General features: G+C 39.8%; 2 protein-coding genes across 3 annotated transcripts; one reads left to right on the top strand and one right to left on the bottom strand.

Annotated features, from left to right (window-relative positions):
- Positions 1 to 1847: 1847 nt before the first annotated feature.
- LOC115580158 (globoside alpha-1,3-N-acetylgalactosaminyltransferase 1-like) lies at positions 1848 to 11000 on the bottom strand. 2 transcript variants are annotated; one of them, XM_030414141.1, is made up of 11 exons: positions 10893 to 11000; positions 9567 to 9608; positions 9068 to 9205; positions 6871 to 6903; positions 6028 to 6162; positions 5465 to 5573; positions 4806 to 4919; positions 4529 to 4645; positions 4174 to 4307; positions 2219 to 2296; positions 1848 to 2075 (listed from the first exon to the last, which is right to left on the bottom strand). In XM_030414141.1, exons 3-11 carry the CDS (start codon positions 9154 to 9156, stop codon positions 1928 to 1930), a joined length of 957 nt encoding a protein of 318 aa, XP_030270001.1. In that variant the 5' UTR covers positions 9157 to 9205; positions 9567 to 9608; positions 10893 to 11000; the 3' UTR covers positions 1848 to 1927. The 2 variants fall into 2 exon arrangements, with proteins under 2 accessions (XP_030270001.1, XP_030269999.1); XM_030414139.1 differs by having other exon boundaries at positions 10790 to 10984.
- A 464-nt stretch (positions 11001 to 11464) lies between these two features.
- ddx21 (DEAD (Asp-Glu-Ala-Asp) box helicase 21) lies at positions 11465 to 26624 on the top strand. Its single transcript, XM_030414138.1, has 17 exons — positions 11465 to 11492; positions 16617 to 16810; positions 18244 to 18477; positions 18682 to 18822; positions 19048 to 19123; positions 19295 to 19473; positions 19591 to 19708; positions 19961 to 20146; positions 20399 to 20544; positions 20920 to 21069; positions 21260 to 21421; positions 23181 to 23300; positions 23655 to 23728; positions 24040 to 24199; positions 24317 to 24451; positions 25120 to 25164; positions 25573 to 26624. Exons 1-17 carry the CDS (start codon positions 11480 to 11482, stop codon positions 25816 to 25818), a joined length of 2379 nt encoding a protein of 792 aa, XP_030269998.1. The 5' UTR covers positions 11465 to 11479; the 3' UTR covers positions 25819 to 26624.
- The last annotated feature ends 113 nt before the right edge of the window (positions 26625 to 26737 follow it).

Below are 26737 nucleotides of genomic sequence, written 5' to 3'. Positions count from 1 at the left end.
TTTTTCAGGGGCACCAAGGCCACATGACAGGGCACAAAGACCACCAAGTAAAATTTGTTGATTTACCTTTCAGACTGATACCATAACATCCTAATTTATAATAACACATGGATTATGTATCAAAACATTTTTTAAATACCAATATCAAGTTAAAGTTACATTAGAAAACAGTTTTTTAAGTAGGATTAGGGTGAGGTGAGTTTTGTGACACTATACTGAATATTAATGTTATTGAATATTTCTCCCAATAGAAATTCCCCAAAATTATGGCAAAGCACATTTTTACCCACACAAAAAAAATGTAGAATAACCAGCAGGAGACCACTGATGTTTGGAATGATTTTGGTGACAATACACTCTGAATAATAGTGAAGTTATTGAATATTTTTTGTAGTTTCTCTTTTCGGTGTCGCACTTTGTAGACGGTCCCTGCGCCCTCGGCTCACAGACGGCTGACCATACAGACCAGAGTTAATGTCCAGCCGCTCGTTTTGATGAAAATACAGTTGTAGCTCGTTGTCTTCCTTACTACCGTAGGAAAGAGCCGTCAGTTGTGTTTTAACAAGGTTTCACTTATGAGTTATTGATCCGGGAAGTTCGAATCTGTGAATATATTTCCAACTTTACCGGACTAAATCCTACACATAAGTCAGTCACGTATCATATCAAACCGGCTGCGCTCGCTCGCTGTGCTGTAAGTGTCGTTCTTCTGTTTTGAGACGCTGCTGCTGTTTGAGAGGCTTTCACGTGAGATCATCGTGATAAGACTCCACCTGCGCGAACCGCGGACTCACTGAAGTTACTGTGAGTGACTACTGTGCACTCAGGTGGCTGTCATTAAAGGCAAGCTTGCTACGCTGATTTCCTTCTGGAGCATCAGCTGTTTCCCACTTTAAGCATGGATGCACACCGTCAAACAGGAGCTGGGCTCATACACTATGATTATCATCAGTGGATAATAATGATAATAATAAAATTATAATAATACACTAATAATAATCAGTACACCACCCCTATTGACCTGTAGGAGTCAGGGCAGAGGAGCACAGGGAGTGAGAGGGGAGAGACCTCTACTGGAAAGGTGAGTCTAAAGGATTTCACAGGATAGAGTAATTTGTGATTCAAGTCAAAGTGCACCATATAAGACTTATTTAACTTGAGCTTTTATTAAGGAGAGTAATGATTAGAAAGTGGAGAAAGCCATGAGATAGACATCTATCCATAAAAATAAAAGCCAAATTAGCCTGACCCAAATATTTTCAAGAGTATCTTAATATTGCTTTAATTCAAGTAATTAAGTTATATTTTTCAGGGCTTGAAATTACAACCATTTTAGTCACATATGTGCCCAAAATGTAATCTGTGCGGCTTCAAAAATATTTGGGAGCAAAAAAATTGTGTTGTGAGCATGACCGATTTGCCACCCTTAAAAACAGACGACATTCTTTGATGCTTCCACCCACCAAGTAACTTGCAATGGTAGACATTATTTAAAACTTGTGTACTTGGCTTACTTTTGTTGTTAATGCTGTAAACATACCGTTACTGTGCAAACCCCTGTTTTCTCTTGTACTGTATTAAAAAAAAAAAAAAAAACAGACTGAAATAATAATGATAAATAATTTCTCAGTCTTTGTTAGCCATTCGTGAAATATTGTGCTCGCGCGCTACGTTTGCTCACATGTCCTTAAAACCTAGTGACGCCCCTGTAATACACTACAATGTAACTAGGGGGCAACATGAGAATATATAAATTTTTGAAAAGCAGGAAAATAAGTCTACATAGTTCACAATACAAATCCCTATTCTGTGTTCTGAAGAAAAAAAAAAAAAACATGATACAAAAGTGCAAATAACCTTTTATGGACACCAGCTATCCCAGTTTTTTTTTCCTTTTTCAAATGTAGTTAAGAATATAGTCTTGACATCACTGTCCACCATTGGGCCGCACTTCTGCATAGTTCTTGACCAACTGGGAGATCCTGACGACCTTAATGTCCTCTGGTACCTCGTTATAGTCCGACCACAAGTACTCTGGAGACAGCACCTTGGTTGGCTTGTTGTACAAAAGGTACCTTTATGAGAGAGAGAGAAAAACTCTATAAACACATCTGGAACATGCTTTAGATAAGATGTAAACTGTCCTCTTACAGTCTTTAAGAATCCTAAAACAACAACAACAACAACAACAACAAGGGAATGAAATGTCAAACTGTACTTGTTGAGGTGACTCTCTTCCTGCCACACAGCTTCAATGTTGTTCTTGGCGTCCTCCTCCGACTGCATGTAACAGTATCTTGTAAAATAAAAGAGGGAGAAACTCTGAGACGAGACAGTTGTTGTGCGTGACGTAGACAAAGTCAGAGCATTTTCATGAGAGAACATACTAGTGGGGCTGTGAAGCTCTTAAAATATGGACAATCTTGCTTTTTGTGAAAGAAGCATGAAACTTTCATGGTTTGTTCTTGATGACCTAAGCTTTAATTGAAGATGTGGAGGCATTCTCAAATTGACCCCTGAGGTCAGCTAGAGGTCATTGACCTCTAATTTGTCATTTTCATGCACAAAATTGTAAATGTGTGTATCTTAGGGTCTAAATGTGATAGAAACGCAAACCAAATATGTAATTCCAAGCTTCTGGAACTCATGTATGCCATTGAAAGCACTCTAAGAGGTCAACATCATTAAGTGCAGTTAAGGTTACTAGGAATGTGAGTGGCTTAAGGCGAGACACTATAGGTGAATAGGTTAAAAAAACAAACAACTAAATAATAGATATCACCATGAAACTTTCTCAGTTGATTACTCATGTTAAGCTTAGAAAAAAAATGTATTGCAAGTTTTTTGTATTTTAATGTTTAAATATGCAAATGAGGCCTTATCTTGCTAAAAATGCGCCAATTCGCATACATTTTAAAAAACCGAAATCAGATCGTGTGATAAAGCTAGGCAAAACATTTTTCTCATTTCATTGTCATTAGATGGGAAAATAATTACAGAGGGGTTTATGGACATCTTCTGTTATCTGGCAAATACTGTCAATAGCCATAATTTTTTAGAAAAATTTGTTTTCCGTGATAAAATCTGGGTTTTCATGTAAATGAGAGGCCAAACCACGTAGAAATATCTGCATTTTCCCTTTGTGTAAACAGGATCTTATTTTCCCACAGTATGTATGTTACGTATGTGTTAGGGCTAGAGTGTGAGGTGTGTGTTGTAGCCTGTAAACAGCAGACTCAGTAGTATAATTGTGCCATTGAATCTTTTCTTCATCATCAATCATCTGCTAACCTTTCATTCTTGGAGCGTTAGCTATGTGTGAGTAGTGTGTCAGCTGTGTTATGTGTGTGATAGGTTGTGTGTTAGGGTTAGCTAGAGCCTGTAGTGTTGAGGTACTAATCATGGCTAAACGCCATGTGCTAGTAGATTTAGAGAAACCCAAATCACAAAGGAATTGGGATCTTTGTGCTTTGGACACCAGTGAACTACTAGTCTGCTCTTTATTGTTGGACAGTCAAAGGAGACAGACAGAGACAGAGAGAGAGAGAGCTTAGCTTAACATGAGTAATCAACTGAGAAAGTTTCATGGTGATATCTATCATTTAACTTTTTTAACCTATTCACCTATAGTGTCTCGCCCTAAGCCACTCACATTCCTAGTAACCATCACTGCACTTAATGATGTTGACCTCTTAGAGTGCCATCAATGGCATAAATGAGTTCCTCATGCCCAGAAGCTTGGAAATACATATTTGGTTTACATTTCTATCACATTTAGATCCTAAGATACACACATTTACAATTTTGTGCATGAAAATGACATATTACAGGGGTAAGTGACCTCTAGCTGACCTCAGAGGTCATATTGAGAATGCCTCCACATCTTAAATTAAAGCTTAGGTCATCAAGAACAAACACTGAAACCTTCATACTTCTTTCACAAAAAAGATTGAGCTTAACAGCTCCACTATACAGTATAGAATACTGACTTAAGTTTTCAAACATGCACAGGGTCCAGAGGGCAAAGGCTTTTATGCATTCATTATATAAAAGCACACTGTACCGTCACCTGAGCTCTGTCCAATCATTACTATCTTTTTCAACTGAATATTGGTCCTCTTAATACTTGAAATAGCACAGAAACAACTGAAAAGGTCACTTGGTTTTGATTACTTGACCAGCTTGTACATGTCCTCCAGGTATCCGCCCCACACAGCAGCAGTGTAGTAATAGTCTCCTTCATCAAGAGGGATGTAGGCCCTGGACAGGTTTCGGCGCTCATACGTAAACTGATCCCTATTGAAATTCTGAGGAAAAAATAAAAATACAGTTGTGACTGATCAGATTGAGGCCAAACCCCCCCCTCCCCCCCAAAAAAAAAACCACACATAACACATGGCTTAATGGATGAATCAGTCGACAATCGATCATCAAGCAGCATAAAATACAGTGAATTAGTTAAAAACACGTCATTACATCATGTTTTTATTAACTTGAAATGAATATACTGTATGGAAAAGAGTCAGACCTTGTAGTAAAGACGGTGGAGAACACCAGTCAGCTGACTGAGAGACTCGGCTCCGAATCGGTTGTGGAAGACACTGTCGATGTCCATCATAAACAGATAGTCTGATTCATTACGGATCTGCAAATATTACAGATGACGTTTTTGATTACACAATATTAAGAAATATGATGACAGAGCTGTTGAATCTTTTCTGTTTTTTTCTTTGTAAGAGCTGTTGACGAGCTAGTAAAGAACAAGCAGTGATGATCCTAAAGCTTCTCCACCTTTCACTTCTTACCTGCTTGTCAATGGCGATGGTTGCCCATTTCATCCTGCCCAGTACTACGTCCTGCCAGCGGGTGGCACTGGGGACATCGAGCACTGAGATCTTCCGCCCCTCACCAAGATTAATCTGACAGGTCATATAAAAACTTGAATGGATTAATTACAAATGAAATCTTCAAGCACTGTTAATTTGATGCGTTTGTAGACGAAAGATGTTGAGGCAACAACAACAAAAAAATTCTGTTTAAAAGTTCGAAATGTTGTCAGAATATATTTTTCAAAAATGTGGATTAAACTACATTCAAAAACGTAAACATGATAAAGTCTTGAATCTACTACCATTATATACAAAAACACTTCTGTCCTTCCTTCCTCCCACCCTTTCCTTCTCTCCTTCCTCTTGCCAGTGGTAGTTTGAACAACATCCTCAACTTCACTGTGATAATATACTTAACCTGTGTACTTTACTCTGCAAATGAAACTGCATTTTAAACTCTGAAGAGTAGTTATGTGTTTATGCACAACATCAGCCTCTTTCTATAAAGGTGGCTTCATCTGTCTGGCGAAGTGTTTTGTTATCATGAAGTATTATGAAGTAACATTATATTGTGGCATGTATTGTTGGTGTATGTTCAAGGACAACATAATTTACACATGCAAAGAATAACTCACATTGGGGACTTCTTCTTTATGGTCTGTGAAGATGTAGTAAGTGACTCTGAAGCCAACCATAAAGTACTTCTCACCTGTCTGCAGGAAGGCCTCCAGGAAGCGTGTGTATCTGTTCGGGTAGGACAAAGCAAGCCAGAAGGATAAAACATTAATTTAGGACAAGAAAAGACAAAATAAGAAAAAAAATACAATGCAAGAAGATAAGACGCATTATAGATAAGGCGGCTGTGGCTCAGTGTGTAAAGCAGGTCGTCTAGTGATTGGAAGGTCACTGGTTCAAATCCTGGCTCCCCCAGCTGCATGTCGAAGTGTCCTTGAGCAAGATACTGAACTGATGAGCAGTTGGCGCCTTGCATGGCAGCCTCCGTCATCAGTGTATGAATGTGTGTGCGAATGTGGCATGTATTGTAAAGCGCTTTGAGCTGTCAGTAGACTGGAAAAGCGCTATAAAAATGCAAGATCATTTACCATGTGAAGTAGATTTACGGTTGTAGCTTGGAGCAGTGGATCAGGTCGAACCTCACTCCCTATAATATCATGTGAGAAAAATCCTGTGCACCTACTTGCCAACAGCAAACACCACCACAGCAATTCTTGGATCCATTTTCTTATAGATTACATCGATAACCACTGGATCAAAGGTTCCCTCCCAAACCAGAGGAACGTTCCAGTTTGTCACCGAGTTCACATCAGTGCGTCTGCAGAGAACAAAAGAAATTGTGGATTCAAATATTTTTTAGGATTAAATCTTTTATTTCCTCTACTTTGGCTCCGTATGTGCAATATTCAGTTAGCTGTGGCACTTAGCCACAGTTTACTCAAACAGAGGGCCAGATTTGCTTATTTGTGCTCACAAGCTACATGTAATTATTGTCATATATGGTAAGGCAGGTCGCCATTATGCAGTCAGCATCAAAGATGCAGTCTCTAGGTTGCAGATGGTCGAAGTGGAGTGATTTGTTTGCCAAACAAAAAAAACAAACAAAACAAAAGTCTTTACCCGATCAGAAAGTTATCTTGGCCTTATCGTAGCTATTATAATGTGAAAGATATTACATGAACACTTATATTCCCATAGAATCCAGAGGTAAGTTTAAATATTCCTCAGAATGTGTTATCTGTTTTAGCTGTCCTTTTTGATAGACACACAATATTTGCACCTGGGCTTCAGGGGCACAAAAAAAATCCATGCAAAAATGCCTATAAAAGTTATAAAGGTTCCACCAAAAGTGACTTCACAGTATTAAAGAAACAATGTTCAAACCATCCCTTGAAATAAGTTTGTGTCCATGTACATGTGATAGGAGTGCCACAGTGACACGTTCAACGTCTGATATTTTAATCAAAAGGTTGTCACAGGGATTTTTCCCAGCAGAATAATGCAATATATGGTTTTAATAACTCACCCTTGCTGTGTGCTTGGCTGAGCATATTTCACCCTGGAAAAAAGAGAAATCAAACTTAACTTAGTTAAACGAAAGAGGAAATACATGGGGTAAAGTACAAGAGACACAGAAAATGAATGGGCTGAAGTAAAACACTTAACATAGACGATCCATAAAATAAAACCAGAAGACCAGACACCAGAGGAAAGCATCGTCATCCCATGGAGCCGTGTCATGTCAGACCTGCTGTGTGCTGTTTTCCTGAAGTACCAGCCGCTCGGCCCCGTACGGTACGCACACAAGTTGGATAGGGTCCCGAGTTAAGGGCCTCCCTCCCCCTCGTGTCAATGTGTACAACTCAAAGATAAGAGTATGGAGGATAACTTGAGAATAAATTGCATGAACAGCAGTCAGGTAAACTTAACTCTTTAGAAACCATTACATTAACGTATGCTAGCTTCCATTGCTAATGAATCCCTCTGTAGTCTGTCTTGCTTACGTTAGCTGGGCCGGGCAGTGCATCTGTTCTCTGTTCTGTGACATGCTCTCTGTGTTCTGCGACTTTGTGCTTAACAGAAGTGAGAGTGAAATAAAATGATTTATTACCTTTGATAGGCGCCACCGAGCAGCGGTGTTGGTAAACAGACAATATATGGGCTTAATGACATGCCTCTTTGGTGCACATAATATAAAAAAATATTTTTTGTCTCTCAGTCAAGGTTCAATCGGGTGTGGAAAAAAATATTCATATCCAATGTCAGTAAAAGTACCAAAACCACACTGTGAAAATTAAGGGTCGACCAATATGGCTTTTAAAGGTCTGATGCCGATTATTAGAAATCAAGGAGACTGAATAAACTATATTAATTTGCAGTAAAATTAAACTGTGTCAAAATTTTAACAACCAGTGATGGAACAAACCACAATACAGTTTACTCAATTAATGTACTTTAGTAAAATTTTTAGATGGCTAACTTGAATATTTCCATTTTCTGCTACTTTTTAACTTTGTCTCCACTACATTCATTTGTTACATTTAGTTACTTGTTACTTTGCAGATCCACATTAAGCACAGTGCTTGTAGTGAGTTATGCAGAGTGGTGCAGGGAAGACATAGGTTTTTAGGCCTGCCTGGAAGCATCACCCTTGTTCCGTCAACCATCAGTGTACTGGAATTTATTTTAATTGGACATTCGATTATTTTGGTCAATAATAATCTCTGTGACAAACATAAGTGTATGATACTCACACATTACACACGTTCAGCAAGATATTCTTAACAAATGAACACCACTTTTGTGATTTTTAAAGATTTGAATTAATTTGCTAGCCATTTAAAGGCTGATGTAAACAGGTAACATCTAAGCAATCCATATTTAAATTGTGGGACATCAAATTATGCATTTTATGTTGTAGAACAAAACATAATATCTTAAGCCTGTGGTAGCCACAGACCTCATTTCAGACATTTAACCAAAGACACATTCAAAAAAACTAATTCTTTGAGATTAGAGAACCATTAAGTGTGAAAATGCTCAATGTTTTTCACTAATGTTGTACAACTCTATTCCACAACTGGTTACCGATTAATTATTCAATAGAATTGTTTGTTTATGCCCTGTTCTCTTCTATATAGATCCACTTGTTTTTTTCGTCAGATGGAACATACTGTTCTAAAGGAGGGAGGATTGTATTGGAAGCACTATGGGTGTGACTTGTGACTGTGAGGGCCCTAGGGAGATCAGGACCAGCGCTGCTGAAAAGTCATTTGCTTGTATTGTCCATTTATCCATCCCTCCACTTACTGTTCATGGGCAGGGCAGCAGCAGGCTAGAAGGTTGTGCTTTTTTGTGTGTGACAGAAGTGCTACCTGCACTGAACATGTGCTTCCCTTGTACAATAATATCCAATATCTCCTGAGTGCACTGCAGAAATGTTTTTAGTTTTGAGGTAATATTCGGGAAAGTGAAGCTTAAATTGTGTAGCCAGCATCTGGGGGCAGCACCAGAGTTGCAGTAAAGTCTGTCGACTCTAACAATAGAAACAAACAAGGCTCCCAAAACAAATGCTTTCTCCTCTTCATACTGTATTTGTGATCTTCTACTTTTATGACCCTGTAGATGATCCATTTACAGGGCAAAGGTGTGAACCCGAGTCATGGCAAGTGTAAATTGGAGCTGTATTTGACCCAGCTGATCCTCTCTGTTAATACTCTCACCCATTTTGCATTGTGAGGTTTTCGATCTTCCAGCTGCCCTTCTCCTGGCACTCTGTTGGCCCCACTATGTCTTCCATAACCTTTGCCATTATAGACTTCACATCTGGCTCGGAGCCTTCATTACATGGCTGGCAGAAGCTTAAAAAGAAAACACAATATTCATTGATTATATGACAGGATGTTAAAATGGAAAATTAAAAAAAAAAAAAAAGTGTGTAGTTTGACAAAATTCCTGCCGTATGAGTCTTTAGCGAGTGACAGGATTAATTAGTAATTAATTAATCAAAGAGTGCACTTAATTTGAAAAAGTAGCTTTACTCTAGTCAGCAGCTGTGTTAACTTGTGACAAGTGGATGGTTGTTTGTTTTGCTGGAATCTGTGCATACTCTCTTTGAGTTGTTGGTTTAAAGGCTTCAACTCCTTTAGTGTGTTGGTTAGTTTGATGCTCTGTTATGTGTATTTGAATTGATATGTACCTTCAATCTTACAGAAGACTTACCTGAAGGTGGAGGAGTCATACCCCAAGTCAATATAGATCCCCCTGTGAAGACATACAGGTACAAGTTAACCAGAGAACAGCCAGTAAAAGTGTATACAGCGGTAGTTACCACCCCAAAAAACATAAATACACAATAAAAATAAGTAAATGTGTTTAAAAAGATTAAAGACCAATATGTAAAAATATTATGCAAATGATAAATTAATTTACTTGTTACCGGATTGTAGCCAACTACAAACAAAACTCATGTCGTAAGAATTTTTATGTGTTGAAAACTTGAAGTAAACATGTTTGTAACCCTGTGAGCCTACCCTCTCACTGAAGTGACATAGTGCAGAAACAAGTGATGGGGGTGGAGTGGCTGAGACCATTCGATCTATTACAAGACACTGTACCATCAAAATGATTTTGAGGCTGTTATGTTAGGGTACAAAAGTTACTTAATGTTGCTTTAAAACACTGTGTGTGCGTGTGATAGATATGTAGTTGTTCTTTTACCAATAATTTGAATTTTGTTTGCATAAATCCTCAGTGAGTCAGGATTACGAGGCGTAAACCTCTGTCCTGTCTCTGACTGCATTGTGGAGTCATACGGTCTACTGCTAATAAGTTTGTTCTCACAGCAGCCAGTTTGGTGTCAAAAAGTCGGGTGAACACACAGGTGATACCAATAATACTAATTAGGATTCTGTTCCATGTCCGAGTCAAGGTGCTGCTATTTTGCATGGTGGCTCATTAATTAAACCTGTGTTTACCTTTATATTTCATGATGTAATGGCTGCTGTGAAAAAGGTCTATAGCAGGGGATCAGCAACATTTATTTTTAAAAGAGCCTTTTTTGCCCCCGTCTCTCCCCCAAAAAATCTGTCTGGAGCTAATGAAGGTAACACAGTCTAGAAAGTCTCAATTAGCCTATCGAGATTATTAATACACCTAAATGAGCATTAGTTATATATAAAAAAAAACAAAAAACTTTATCATCTTGAATGTAGTTCTTGTCTTACCAGTTTCTAATGTATTGTCATTTTTTATGTTTTAATGTAATTTGTATGCCCCTGTAAAGCAGTTTGAGTTGCCTTGTGTCTGAATTGTGCTACGCAAATAAACTTGCCTTGCCTAGTTGTAAAACAATTTTAAAAAGACTTTTAGAACTACAGAAATACATATTTTGTTTGTTTAATAAAAATAAGATGTAGAAGTGAAGTACGAGTGAAAAGGCTTACCCAAAAAGGACAAGAAGAAATACCAAAAAGACAAAAATGTGGACCCTTGAGTTGGAGCGCAGCATATTGACTCTTTGGATCATTCAAAGCAGTGGTCACCAACCTTTTTGAGCCCAAGATCCCTGACCTCGGTACTTGTTACATGCTCCCTCTCTGCTAGCCAGGATGTATCACCGTGGCTGGTGATTGGCTTGCCTGCCAGGTGATAGCGGTCTGGCTGATGAGGGAATATCCAAAGGGGGTAGGGCACGAGGCTTTTGTCTCTCTTTCTGGCTTTGCTTTGAGAGGTGAACGTCACACCATCACTTTTAAGTTGCATTTAATTTATAACACAAAGAATAAAGGCATGTGGCCTATATTTACATTGCAGAATTAGTTCATAGAAAAATGTGGGGAAAAATAAACACTTTTTTTTAACAGGGGTCCGTTTCACAAAGCAGGTTCAACAAACTCTGAGTCTAACCCTGAACTCTGAGTTGATCTACACTGAGATAGGAAACTCTGAGTTTTCGGTTCCAGAACAGCAGATTTGAGTTAGTTTGATCAACTCGGAGTAGTTTAACCTGGAGTTAAGCACGTGCACCACAAGTATAAAAAGACAGCATCAATGGAGCCCTGATTCGACGAGTCACCATGGCAACGGGGAAGAGGAGGGCTACGTTTTTCACCCCACTGGAATTGGAAATATTAATGCGCTCATACGGTGAGTTTGAGCACGTTTTTAGAAGGAAGTGTAAAACCGCTGCAGCAGCAAAAGAGAGGGAGACGGCGTGGGAGAACATTGGCGCTCGGGTCAATGCGTAATTTTAAATGTAGTCCTTTGCAATCACAATAATATTACAGGGGGAAACTGCTTGAGTGGTAGCCTATTAATTTATTTAATTTAGGTGCAACCCCGGCTGAGAAGCGCACTTGGCTGCAGCTTAAGTTGAAACATAAAAACATTGTTCAAACAGGTAAGACCTCGGCATAATCTCATGGGGGTAACTCATTTTGATCATGTTTTACATTGTAAATATTAAGTGACTGTTTGACTGTACAGTTGTTTTATCCCCAACATAATGCTGTTTTCACACACATAAATGTCTTCTCATCTATATCATGTTCTGTTAAATAATTAAGCCTATTTAAACTAACACAGACTTCTACTCAGCCAACAGAAAGAAAGCAGATGCCCGTACAACGGGTGGTGGCCCAGCACCGTCACCTCTAACGGAGGCAGAGGAGCTGAAAATGATAAAAATGGGTAGTAGCCGTTTCAGGGCAAGGCACACTTTTCTGACCGCTCTGCATACAGTTGCCTTGCTCAAGTGCTCTGCATCTCCGACGTTGTATAAAAAACTCCCATTTGCAAAAAAAAAAACGCAGCGCAACACACAATATCTGCTGGGATGTGAGAGCATGACTTCGGTTGGTAATGTTGGAAATGTAAGGACGGATTAGGTTGTGTATGTAAATGATGGACTGTGACGTGAAACGGTACCGCTCAAAAAGATAACTGTCTGGAAATGCAAGAACATCTATGTACGGTCTGATAATCATCCCCCGACGAATATTTAATCCTCTGCGCAGTAATGCTGCACCTTCATCCACGGGATCATTATCAAAAGGACATGCCATGGTAGTGAAAATAGTCGCCACCTAATATAACTTCTAATGTAGCCCTACTGACTGATTTTTGCAATGATTTTCTCAAAAAACAGACGGCAGAACTATACTACGCCAAAACTCGCCAGCTGACTGAATGAATGAGGAAATCAAATAGCGTGTGTGGCTGAAAGAGGGCGGAGACAGAGAGAAACTCAAGGTGTGTTGAGAAAAACCTGGTCCCGACCAGGTTAGTTTCACAGAGTATGTTACCGTGGTAACTGACCGAGAGCTTAAGTTACCTCTCTCTGTGAAACAGGCTGGAGTTACCCCTCTTTCTCTGGTTTGAGTTACCTCCCTTTGTGAAACGGAAAACTTAGAGTTTCCCTCATTTCAGGGTTACCAGACTCAGAGTTTTCACTAAACCTGCTTTGTGAAACGGACCCCAGGAGTTGACTATGAAGCTTATGAACTTGCCTCATAAGTTGCTACGCTTTTTTAAAAAACATTTTAACAGCAGAATAAGTGGCAACAACTTACCCAGTTAATGAAATGAAATGCAGTTAAGACCCATCTTATGCAATACCACACTTCTACAGTGCCAACAGGCAAAGCTTTTATTTTGACTAAAGTCAGTGTGAGGGTTGAGATTGTATACTGTCTGAGTTCTTTGTAGTTTGGCTCATAGCTGCAGACAACCAATCCGAGGCAGTCTGTGAGGTGTCAGTGAGGCAGCTCCTAGATTTGGATTTGATTATTTTCATCTGTGAAAATGCCTTTTCACAGAGGTAAGTGGATCCAAAGTAGCCATTCACTTTTAGTGCGCATGTAGTGAGGAGTGGAAACTTCTTTCTGCTTACAAGCAAGAGCCTACAGTGCTTTGCAAAAGTATTCACCCCCCCTTGAACTTTTCCACATTTTGTCACGTTTTAACCACAAATGTAAATGTATTTTATTGGGATTTTATGTGATAGATCAACACAAAGTTTTGCATAATTGCAAAGTGGAAGGAAATTGATACATGGTTTTACATTTTTTTTTACAAATAAAAAACAGTGTAAAGTTTGGTGTGCAAAAGTATTCACCCCCCTGAGTCAATACTTTGTAGAACCACATTTTGCTGAAATGACAGCTGCAAGTCTTTACAGGTCTCTACCAGCGATGCACATATAGTTACTGAAATATTTGCAGATTCTTCCTTGCAAAATAGCTTAAGCTTAGTCTGATTGGATGGAGAGTGTCTGTGAACAGCAATTTTCAAGTCTTGCCAGAGATTCTCACCTGGATTTGGGTCTGGACTTTGACTGGGCCATTTTAACACGTGCATATTCTTTGATCTAAAACCATTCCTTTGTAGCTCTGGTTGTATGTTTACGCTCGTGGTCATGCTTGAAGGTGAACCTCCGCTCCAATCTCAAGTCTTTTGCAGACTCTAACAGGTTTTCTTCCAAGATTGTCCTGTATTTGGCTCCATCCATCTTCCCATCAACTCAGACCAGCTTCCCTGTCCCTACTGAAGAAAAGCATACCCAGAGCATGATGGTGGGGATGGTGTGTTCAGGGTGATAGTTTTTTGCCACACATAGCTCATCTGACCAGAGCACCTTCCTCCACATGTTTGTTGTGCCCCCCACATGGCTTGTGGCAAACTGCATGGCTTTGTTTCAACAATGGATCTCTTCTTGCCGCTCTTCCATAAAGGCCCAATTTGTGGAGTGCATGACAAATAGTTGTCCTGTGGTCAGATTCTCCCACCTGAGCTGTGGATCTCTGCAGCTCCTCCAGAGTTATCATGGGCCTCTTGGCTGCTTCTCTGATCAATGCTCTCATTGCCCGCCCTGTCAGTTTAGGTGTACTGACAGGCCGGGCAAGGTAGGTTTGCAGTTGTGCCATACTCTTTCCATTTTCAGTTGATGGATTGAACAGTGCTCTGTGAGATGTTCAAAGCTTGGGATGTTTTTTCATATCCTAAAAATGATTTGAACTTCTCCACAACTTTATCCCTGACCTGCCCGGTGTGTTCCTTGGGCTTCATGATGCTATCTGTTCACTAATGTTCTCTAGCAAACCTCTGAGGCTTTCACAGAACAGCCGTATTTACACTAAGATTAGATTACACACAGGCGGGCTCCATTTAGGGGGGTAAATACCTACACTTTTTTTTTTCTAACATATATATATAAAAAAGACCTATATTATATACGTTTTATTTAATTTTTCTTTGAAAAAAGGCATGAAACATGTCATGACATGCTAAGCCAACGTTGCCTCTGATTGGCTTGCGTGCCAGCCCAACCATGGCCATATTTGAGCATGTACATGTTGGATATAGATGCATCGACAGACAGTATCGACAGGAGTTTGTTAAAGTACTAGGCATGGAAATGGATCAGAATAGGGTGAAATGGGAACTTTAAATCAAAATGGCCAACTTCCTGTTAGAGTGACAGTTTGGTACCCCGATGTTTTTTGTGTGTCTGGTCATGATACATATGCATACCGAATGTCATTCATGTATGTGCATATAGGGGGCGGGGCTTGGATTTTTAATATTCCAGGGAGCGCTATAGAGTAAGACCCCTGGAAGACCTTTACAATTCAAGACCTTTCATCAGGTATCCTCAGGAGGGCATTAGCAATAATTGTACCAAGTTTCGTGTTAATCCGACCTACTGATGTGGAGATATGAAATAGTTACCAATGTGGAGATATAAAATAGATAGAATATTTCAATTTAAAGAGCACTACCTTGTGGTAATTGCACAAAATTTTCAGGGGCTCATGGGGAAGTAGTAACCTGAATTTGATGTCATTCGGACACACCGATATGGAGATATGCAACACTTCCTCTTTGGAACGAAATCTGCAGGATGTTGTTAACTTGAGGATTGTTTGAAATATCAAAATTCTTTGAATAACTTTTTTTGTCTGGAGGGTTCACAGATGCGGTGTGCAAAGTTTTGTGCAAATTGGTGTAAATGCCTGGGAGGAGTTTGCAAAAGTAGTTTTGCAACATTTAGCAAATTTGCGTAAAAAAAATTGAGGCAGAAATGAGCATGGCCTATATCACGAGATTTGGCACAATTCACTAAATGCGTGGATATAAGGTTTTTGAATGTGCGATAAAATATATGGGAGTTATAAGGCACTTTCCTTGATTATAGCGCCACCTAGTAATGGAAATTCACAACGAGAAAATGTTATGAAATTTTTTGGCAGGTGTGACTTATATTCCAAATTTAGTGAGTTTTGGGGTATGTTCAGGCAGTGAAAAATGCGTTGATTTGGGACAAAAAAGTGGTCACTACAAAAACAATAGGGACCTCGCAGGTGGAGATCTGCTCGGGTCCTAATTGCCAACTAACTTCAGTTTACATCATGAGTTTTTTAATTTGAAGAATGCATAAAATGTGATCTACAGAGCAGTTTACAACCATGCACCCTAAACATGAATAAAGGTTGGACTTGAAGTGTAAGGACTAACAGATTTAGCAACCCAGTGGTTCTCCTGAGTGGAATACATCATCATCAGGTGTAACACATGCCCACATGCAAACGGAAAGCATATTTCAAGTGTAAAGAAAGAGTCCGCCATCTGCTGGGCAGTTACAGTCATTACTGCAGTGTGTGTTCTGCTGTGATTCTATGAGGTTATCAGCTGAGAAGCTTAAACATTTTAACCATGTTCAGTTGAGCTCTCAGCATCTCTGACACATATTCCTTGTGTGGTCCTGGATGAGAATTTGTCATTAATTTTCACTAGATAGCATTGGCCCTTATATGCTATTTCCCTTGTGTCCTATAGGGGGTGTTGCCTCATAATAAAACTCAACCCCCATGCAACTGATAAAAGATCACATTTAGTACAATAAAAAAAAGCTGCCATAGAATTACTATATATTGAAAAACATTGGCATCATGTCAGCTATTAGGAATAATGTTGGTTGAAAAATGTAGCCACTGAAAAGTATTTTGATGACAGATTTGACATGGACCATCGTTTGTAGTAAATGTGGTCTGGTCTAGATGCAATGTCTTTTAATGTAATTCTATGTTCCTGTAAAGCACTTTGTAGTACCTTGTGCCTGAATTGTGTTATACAAATAAACCTTCCTTGAGTTGTGAAATAAGAAATATTGGTTTTAGTGTATAACGAATAGTCTCCATCTATTTTGATCGGCGGGTCTGCGTGTAGTTCATGTCCTCGCCTGTGGCGTCTCTCTATCACTTCCATTTCTAGGTCTGACTCGTGAACGTGCTTCCACGCGCAGCCCTGCGTGTTCCTTTCCGTCCGCGTGCCCGTGGCCCAGCCTGTGTGTCTGCGTTGAGGGGTTCCAACAAGGGAGAGAAATGCCGACAAAAATCATATTTGACACCGAAGATCAGGCCATGGAGGACATCGTGGACACTGCCGCAGAGGCTAAAATCCTGAAGGTGAGCAGAGCGGGCCGTGACGTCTCGAGTAGAGTGAATATAATCCGTGTTTGACAACATGTGGCTGGACGTGCTAACCGAGTCTCCGGCTAACCGGCTAGCTAACGTTATCTGTTAGGAAACCAACGTAGGATAGGTTTGTTTAACAACACGGGTACTAGTAATAATTAGTAACATCGTTTAAACACCAGAAGTATGTATACAGGATGTACATGTGAGCCGTTACTTATGAAATGTTAGCATTCGTAGTTAGCCTAGCCAGAAGATCTCATGGCATCCATTCCCCATGTGTTGGTGAGCTGATGTGTAGATCACGTGGACCCACGGCGTGAAAACGTGCAGGCTTTCTGGAAACTACTTACATCTGTGCCCGTGCTGCGGACGAGGCTTGATGACGTGGTATACAGCTGGGCTCGTCAGCTGATAAAGTATACAAAACAACCCGCTCATTATAGAAACATAAAGTTAAATTCTGCTACACAATTGTTAGATTTTATTTGATTATTGATGTTTTTGATACTTATTTTTTTTCTAAACTTCCAAACTCATGCAGTAAGAGCGAACATTTAAGTAGGGATTGTTTTGGCAAACTACCATCTCCCAGGTCCAGACTGAATTATCATACTCAACTGTTTTTATATGTTTTGATTAATTGTTTACTGTATATAATGTCTAAAGATATAAATAGTAAGTATTAAAAAGTTAAGAAACCAGAATGTGTTGGCACAATAGTGTAAAAGGACTAAAGGGGTTTCATTAAGCGATTGTCAGATTGGTGGTTGTTTGTTTTTGGTTGATCAAGAGCAGAACACTTCAAGCAGACACATAGATATGAAAAAAAGAAACCTGATTTGAGTGAATTGTTGGTCTAGGCAGAAAAATACAGTTCAGTATTAGATATGTGCAACAGATCTATTTAATAGACAATAACACCCTCTCTAATTAAGTAGGTACTTGTTTAATTAAAAATAAAATATGATAAACTAAACTTTCGGTTAGTTTTGTTCAGTCATATTATTGTACAAAAATAATAATTGAAATTTTCTAAATTGATTTCCAGTTAGGTCAGTGCTTCAACTTTGAACTCATCCTGGAATTATTCAGTGGTAATTAAAGTAATTACATGAAATCTGAACAAAGTCACCACGTGGTGTTGAATTGACAGTTTTTTTTTATATTTATAAACAATGAGTCATTTTTACTTTCATATCATTCAAATAATGTAACAAATCTGATATGTTCTTAACAGCTGGTAAATTCTAGCTTGCCACTTCTAACCATCTAAATTTTAAAGATGTTTTAAAACTATGTGATAACAGCAAACTAGAAATTACTCCAGCTGAAAGGACACAAACCTGAGTCACTGCACAGTATTTGTTCTAACTGGAACCTGTTTGATGGTGTTATTTCTGTTAAAAAACTAAATATTAAAGGCCAAGAACAAGGAGGCCAAGAAGCTGAAGAAGAAGCAGCAGCTGGAGGACCAAGAACAGCAGGAGGACCCAGACTGTGAACCACCAGCACCGAAGAAGAAAAAGAAAAAAGACAAGCTGGCAGCGGACCAAGTGAACGGCCACACAGATGAAGCAGACATGAATGGCAACAGTAACGGTGTTGAAACACCAAAGAAGAAAAGTAAAAAGGAAAAGACTGAAGGAGACTCAGAGGTAAATGGCTAAGAAGATAACAATCTATATTCATTGCCTTTCAAGTGGGTTTGTTGGTGTTGAAAAATCTGTCCTCATAATGGTGGAAATGTTATAGAGACAATTGAAAACAAACATAATTTCAGTCCATGCCCTTGTGTAGACAGGGTCATACTCTGTCCTTTTGTTTTTAATACGGACTCCACTTTTGTCTTGTGGGTGTAGAAAAAAAAGAAGAAGCAAAAGAAAGCTATCGCAGAGGAAGCAACCAACGGACATTCCACCCCAAACACCCCAGTCCAGACGCCCATCCAGACACCAGCGCAGTCGAGTGAAGAATCAGCTAGCGACAGCGAAAAAGAACCGGTATGATTGCTAGAGTAATTTTGGCAGGTCTTGAAAGCATTTAAGAGTTTCATAAATTATATCGCCTTATATTTTCCTCTTCATTTGATTTGAGTGTTTAACTCATATTACATTATCCCTGAGTTTGCTGCGTTTTCCTCAACTGTTTGTTTTTTATTGATAGCCACTCCTCAAAGTCAGCTGTAGGGTGACAGCCACATAAACTCACTCTGCTTATTTCTGTAGGAGGAGACACCAGAGCAGAAGGAAGGGGCCTTCTCCAACTTCAGGATCTCCGAAGTCACCATCAATAAACTTAAAGGTAGATGTCATATTTAGATTTTTATACTCAAGATATAGAACAGTTCTATATGTACATTTATACCTTAGTTGTAACCGCTGTGGCTGAAGAGCAGAGAAGCCCTGGTACAGGTCCAATATCCTGTATGCTGCTCTGCCCCCCCAAAAAATCCTTTTTCTGTCACTTTCTCAGCTCGGGGAGTCTCTTACCTGTTTGACATTCAGGCGAAGACATTTAATCCTGTATATGATGGAGAGGACTTAATTGCCCAAGCCCGAACAGGAACAGGGAAGACTTTCTCATTTGCCATCCCCTTGGTGGAGAAGCTCCAAAAAAATATGACGGAGTACACCAGAGGCCGGTCTCCCAAGGTACACACACACACACAAACTTTCACTCAAATAACTGAAGAGAAATATCAGTCCCACTATCAGTTGCTCTCTGTGTATGTTTGTATATGACTGAGTCTCTTATCTGTCTGTCTGTAGGTCCTGGTGTTGACTCCAACCAGAGAGTTAGCCATCCAGGTCGCTAAGGACTTTAAAGACGTTAGCAAGAGAGTCTCCATTGCTTGTTTCTATGGAGGCAGCTCATATATGCCACAGAGTAAGTGTTGTGCAAAAATGCAAATACAATACAAATGTACTTAATAGCAGTAAGTCTGAAAGCATTCAAATAATTGAATATGTCCGTATTATTTTCCTTGTGTTTTTGATATTTAATGTATTTTATTTTATTTTTTTTTGGTTAACTATTTAAATGCGAGTTCAGCTCATTGTCTTTTTTTCTGTTTGGCTGTTTGAACAACGTACATCTTGCATTAGTATTGACACTTCCCACTCCTCTCCTCCTATTTAGTTGAAGCTATCCGTAATGGTATCGATGTTTTGGTTGGTACCCCTGGTCGCATTAAAGACCACCTCCAGAACAATAAACTTGACCTCTCTAAAGTGAAGCACGTCGTTCTGGATGAAGTAGACCAGATGTTGGACATGGGATTTGCAGAACAGGTTGAAGAGATTCTGGGCTCATCATATCATAAAGGTAAAGTAAATCTGTGAAAATTGTATGTGTTCCAGTTGTCTGTGTTTGTTTTCATATACGTGTAGCCTATAGGGTTTAGTGTTAGAATTTAGCTTTGTGTGTTGATTTCTTTTAACTTTTGTTTTTAGCGTCTTGAGCCAGGTGCAACATAATTTTGTTCCACTATGTACCTGTCTGGTCTAGAGTTTGAATAACGATAAAAGGATTCTTGACTATCAAATATGTTTTCTGTGTCTTTGTGCTCGTATCCAGACTCCGACTCCAACCCGCAGACTCTTCTGTTTTCGGCCACCTGTCCCCCCTGGGTCTACGAGGTTGCCAAGAAATACATGAGGCCAGGTTGCAAACATGTTGACCTGATTGGCAAGAAAACACAGAAAGCTGCAACAACTGTGGAAGTAAGTTTGTGTGTAAGGGAGAGAAAATCAGTTGGCTAAGGTGGAAAAGGTAACCTGTGTGTGTTGGGTGCAGTTTAACAAGTGTCACAGCAGTCTTTTTATTATTGATTTAGGCTTAGGCCTCTCGGTTGCCTGTAAGCAGGGACATTTACAGACTATAAATACACTTGTATGTATCTCCATCAGGAAAGCCAAGCAAGTTAATTTGCAGTAAAAGTTGCTGTATTTATCACTGTCAACACCAGTTGAATGGTAATGAAGTAAAAGTTAAAGTCTGCAAGCTGGAATAATGAAAATGCTTCTGTTCTCACTCCCTGGCTTCCCTCTCACTGTCTCTGTCTCTCTGCTGTTTATCTCTTTCTGTTTCCTGTGTAGCATCTGGCCATAACTTGTCACTGGTCACAGCGTATAGCTGTGCTCGCAGATGTGATCCAGGTTTACAGTGGCAGCCACGGAAAAACCATAGTGTTCTGTGAGACAAAGAAAGATGTCAACGAGCTTTCCTTGAATTCATCCCTCAAACAGGTAGACGCGCACTTAAACATGCGTAAACACGTACATGCGTAAAATGATCAGTGGACATTTTGTTACATTACGTCATTGAATGAGAATCAGTTTGAGAATGTTGTCAGATTGGGGAGTTGTGTTACATTTCTTGAGCAGGACTGTCCCTCAAGGGTACATGTCTCATTTTATTTTGTTTGTATGTTTTCAGAGTGCCCAGTCCCTCCATGGTGATATTCCACAGAAACAGAGAGAGACGACGCTGAAGGGCTTCAGGAATGGGACTTTCGAAGTTCTGGTTGCCACCAATGTTGCAGCCCGTGGATTGGACATCCCTGAAGTCGATCTAGTGATCCAGTGTTCTCCGCCCAAGGTGGGATGTGATGCCAGTAACTAGAGATGCACCGATCGATCGGCAACCGATCGCAATCGGCCGATAATGCCCCTATCGGTTTTGATCGGAGTTCTCAAAATAGATCACATCAGGCCGATCAGATGACGTTTAAGTATAAAGACAGTGCATTAACTGCATGCAGGGAGGGCATTTCATGGCCGCCGTTGCCCCGCACTTTGGCCTTGATGCAGCGTGAAAAAAAACTCATCGTACGGCCACAGTGGCCTCTGTGCCCCTGGCCCGGTCAGCGTAGCGAGCTTGCCTTTAATTACAGCCACCCGAGTGCACAGTAGTCACTCACAGTAATTTCAGTGAGTCCGCTGTTCGCGCAGGTGGAGTCTCATCATCACGATGATCTCACGTGAAAGCCTCTCACACAGCAGCAGCATCTCAAAACAGAAGAACGAAACTTACAGCATAGCGAGCAAGCGCAGCCGGTTTTGACATGATACGTAACTGACGTATGTGGTAGGATTTAGTCCGGTAAAGTTGGAAATATATTCACAGATTCGAACTTCCCGGATCAATAACTCATAAGTGAAACCTTGTTAAAACACAAACGACGGCTCTTTCCTACCGTAGTGAGGAAGACAACGAGCTACAACCGTATTTTCATCCAAACGAGCGTCTGGACATTAACTCTGGTCTGTATGGTCAGCCAGCTGTGAGACGAGGGCGCAGGGACCGTCACTGAAAACACTGAAAAGAGAAACTACAAAAAATTCAATAACTTCAGTATTATTCAGAGTGTAGTGTCACCAAAATCACTCCACACATCTCCTGCTGGTTATTCTACAATTTTTTGTTTGGAAAAAATGTGCTTTGCCATAATTTTGGGGAATTTCTATTGGGAGAAATATTCAGTGAGGTGTCACAAAACCCACCTCACCCTAACCCTACTTAACAAAAACTACCCTCTGTAATGTAACTTGATTTTGGTATTAAAAAATGTTTTAATACACAATCCATGTCTTATTATAAATTAGGATGTTATGGTATCAGTCTGAAAAGTAAATCAACACATTTTACTCAGTGGCCTTTGTGCCCTGTCATGTGGCCTTGGTGCCCCTGAAAAAAAAACTGAAGGCCAAATGGACTTGCCCCTAAAATGACAAAATTCCCACCCTGACTGCATGCATGCCCACTAGTAAGCTACAGTTACTCTATGTAAGCTGAGTCCAAGTTGTCTCTAAGAGTCTCTAGAGTGTGAAATATTGCACATTGCCTCAGCCTGCAATAAAACGGTGGTCAATTCATGATACTTTCTCATCTCCTAATTTGTATACTTAATAATACAATGTCAATGTTGTGTAAGAAGAATCATTAATTAAATATATGAAAGTTACACAAGACAAAAATATAGAAGAATTTATGGATTTGACGCTGTGATCGGTGATCGGCAATATCGGGATCGGCAGATACTGCTTTTGGTGATCGGTGATCGGCCCCAAAAATCCTGATCGGTGCATCTCTACCAGTAACCGGCAATGATTTTCTAACCTGAGCATATCTTTGCATTTTTTTGGGATGTGCTAGTATTTTAATTAAATTTTAGCTTCTAAAGTATGTTTTTAAAGATTGCTATAATTAAAAATGGAAACCACTGCAGTGCACTTAACTCTTTGCAGATGAATGTTGGTGCGTGCTTTCTTATTGTCAGTGTTGCATAAATTATGATTTATAACACCCTGTCACCATTACTCTTTGAAAATGTTTCCATCTCTGTGGTTTATTTTAGGATGTGGAGTCATACATCCACCGCTCAGGGCGTACTGGTCGAGCAGGCAGAACAGGAGTCTGCATCTGTTTCTACCAGAGGAAAGAAGAGGACCAGCTGCGCTATGTAGAAAACAAAGCGGTATGTGACGTTTTAAGTTGTTGTTAAAGCAGCTATTTAAAAATATAAAACAATACTTTCAGTCACGTCTGTGCTGCATGAGAGGAAAATGGTCAAGTAGGTACAGAAAGAAGAAAGGAAAAATGTATTAAGTGTTGGAGAGGCCAGAGACGAAGAAGGTGCTGCTGCGCTAAAATGGAAAAATGGACTGAAATTTGCCTTTTCACTAGTTTGAAATGACGTGTGAAGTTGCATGTTATCGACAAAGAAGCAGCTTTCAGATACTGTTTGTGATCCGTGTGACTCTGCTTCAGAAGTTTCTGTATTGAATAAAAAACAAAATACATTTTAATAGTTTTTTATTTTTATTTTCAGGGCATCACGTTCAGACGAGTTGGAGTTCCCACCGCCAATGATATCATCAAGTCATCAAGCAAGGATGCTGTCAGGTAGGCGATTCTAGACAGAAAAGCCAAGTGGAGCCAATTTAATTTGCTTTTGATGAATAATACGACTGTAGTTACGACAGTTTGAGACCTTGGACTTTGTCAGACACATCATTTGGTTTATAATGAGTGTTATCACTACTTGGGCAACTTGGTGGCTTGGCTGTTGCATAAGCTTTTAACAGTGGCCCCAAGAAGCCTCTGCCCTCCTGAAATCCCCTTAGTCATATTACCGGTCAATGTGAAACACATTTCCTGAAAGACGGCAAAATAAGTGTCAGATTGTAATAAATCTATTTCTTCATTGTGTCCAGGTTTCTGGACTCTGTTCCAGCTGCTGCTATCGACTACTTCAGAGTGTCGGCTGAGAAGCTGATTGCAGAGAGAGGAGCAGTCGACGCATTAGCTGCTGCTCTGGCCCATATATCTGGAGCCACAAGTCTAGAGCAGAGGTCACTTCTCAACTCTGATGCTGTGAGTTTGGTTTGGCTTTATTGTCTTCTTAAACAACCACCACACAGCACACTTGGCAAACGCAAAACTACAAAATAAACAAAAGATTAACCTAACTTATTGTTTCTGTTTTTGCAGGGTTACACAACTGTGCAGTTGGTATGTTCCCAGGAGTGTCACAATCTGGGTTACGTCTGGAGAACCATCAAAGAACAGCTTGGAGAGCAGTTTGAGAACCACATTCACAGAATGACCTTCCTTAAAGGCAAAATGGTATTGAAACACACAAATGTGTGCATATGTGAAGTGCTGCTTTAGTTGATACACACTGTATTGACTTTTGTTACAGTAGTATGGGAGCCGCTGTGGAACTTCTTTGATTCATCTTGTCAAATCCTACATTTATTAGTTGAAGGTTATCAGAAGGGTTATGAGTTATAACTGTAATAGGACCAGTACATCTGATTTGGTTTATGAAGTCATGAAATTATATAAGTTATAAAGCATGAATGTAGGATAAAAATAATTGGGTCCAGATGATAGCAAATGAATGCTGTTGTTGGATGCCACTTGGATAAGTCCCCACAATGGCATAAATGAAAGCAATAGACATGGCAAATGAAAATATAAATGGGGAACTTGTTGATATATCAGAATGCAAATGGAGAGAAAAACCTGTGTAATTCTTTAAAAATATTTTTTGTCTAGTTTATATGTAAATTCAGCTGCTACAGCCACACCAGACATGGTATAAAACTAATTATCCACAGCAAGTCAACAGCAAAACATCTGTTTGTCAAAAATAAATGTGGGAAGCCTTTCTGTAGGTGTGACCATGCCTGTTGTTGGCTCTTAGTCTGATAGCAAAGCAGGTACATAGACTGACTCCTCTCAAAAACTGAGACAGAAACACTCATCATCTCTTTTTCTTTTTGTTTCAGGGAGTTTGTTTTGATGTCCCAGCTGACAAAGTCAAGGAGATGCAGGTGAGAACAACAAGGAAAACCCCATCTGTTCCGTACCGTATTTCCTCAAATAAGCCTTGTAATCCAGAACAGTAAGATGCTGGAAATCGTATATGATTAGATTAATTAATTTTAAAGCGATGGAAAGATGGTTTTGGTTAGTTGGCATGCAAGTTATATGACTGCCACCGTAAATTTCACCCAACCTTGTTTTTTTCTGGGCTGTATCTGGGACTGATATGTAATTGTTCATGTTGACCCTCCCGCCGTTATTCCAGACCTGGTTTTTTTTTTAATACAGCTTCATATTTGAGGAAATATGGTAATTGAAAGCCTAAACATATGTTTTTTGACAATGTTCCTTGCTGAAGTTGACAGACTGTGGTTGTCCTACTAACATCCTTTTCTCCCCACTTGATCCTTCTATAGGACAACTGGAAGGATGGTCGCCGTTGGCAGCTGACTGTAGCCACAGAGCTCCCAGAGCTGGAGGAGAAGCAGTTCAATAACCGAGGCGACCGAGGCTTTGGCGGCGGTAACAGAGGAGGAGGGTTTAGAGGTGGAAGGGGGAGGAGTTTCGGTGGCTTCCGTAACGGTGGTGGTGGCGGCGGAGGCGGCTATGGCAACAACAGAGGAGGGCACAAACGCAACTTCAGCCAAGCTTTTGATTATTGAAGTGCCAACACGTGGACTGATAAGACTGACTGTCACTCATCTGGGCTGGCAGTGATTTTTATTGGCTGTCAGTGAGCGCAATTGATGTATGGCTGATTAAAATGTCCAACAAGCTAATTTGAAAGTTGTTAAATATTTAGAAGGTTTATCTACAGTACATTCAACTGCCAATTCCTGCTCTCCAAAAAAAAAACCTTGAACATCATGTTATCTGAAAAATAAGATCTATTTCCAAGTAGCCATCATTTAAGATCACATTTTCTGTGCGCTGCGTATCCATGCAGCACCACTGGCAGCCTGAGTTATATCTCTTGAAATGACACGTTCCTACCAGCAAAGTTACACTATTTAGATGCCATGTGTTAACTGGCAAAGGGTCAAAACAATTGCCTAATCCACTTTCAAAGTTTGAACGTGTCATTCACTGAGGTAAAGCGTTACTCTTTTTATATTGGACGTTTGGGGAACTGTGACAGCAGCAAACATGTCTTGTAAACATGCAACTTGTAACAGGACTACACCTGATAGCTGATAAGAACCATTAAGGTGCACTGTGCCACAGACACTGTCAAGTTTGAGGCACGGAGTGTGTCTGCTCCTCATGCACAGAGAACAGTGATGAAATGGTTGTTAACCTTTACAGTTGTGCTTACTGTTGGACTGCTGCCTTAACCTCAGCTGCATACTGCTCTCCCCAAATATGTATTGGATGATTGCTTTGCAATTGCCTCTATTTAATAACTGTGTCTACTTCTTCCATTCATTTGAATGAAATGACTTTTCATTAAAAAAAAAGGTCAACTGAGGTTGTTTTTTTTGTCTATTTTTATAAGGGGTGTGAAATAAGCATATATCGAGTACAAAAGGTTTAGAGTATAATTTTCAGTGCCACTTCCTGCCAGTTCACTGCCTTGTAAGG

The sequence above is a fragment of the Sparus aurata genome, chromosome 4 (assembly GCF_900880675.1).
Source record: "Sparus aurata chromosome 4, fSpaAur1.1, whole genome shotgun sequence".
In the NCBI taxonomy this organism is placed as follows: domain Eukaryota; kingdom Metazoa; phylum Chordata; class Actinopteri; order Spariformes; family Sparidae; genus Sparus; species Sparus aurata.
The sequence above is the reverse complement of the archived record's forward strand: the minus strand, read 5'-3'. Positions and strand labels throughout refer to the sequence as shown.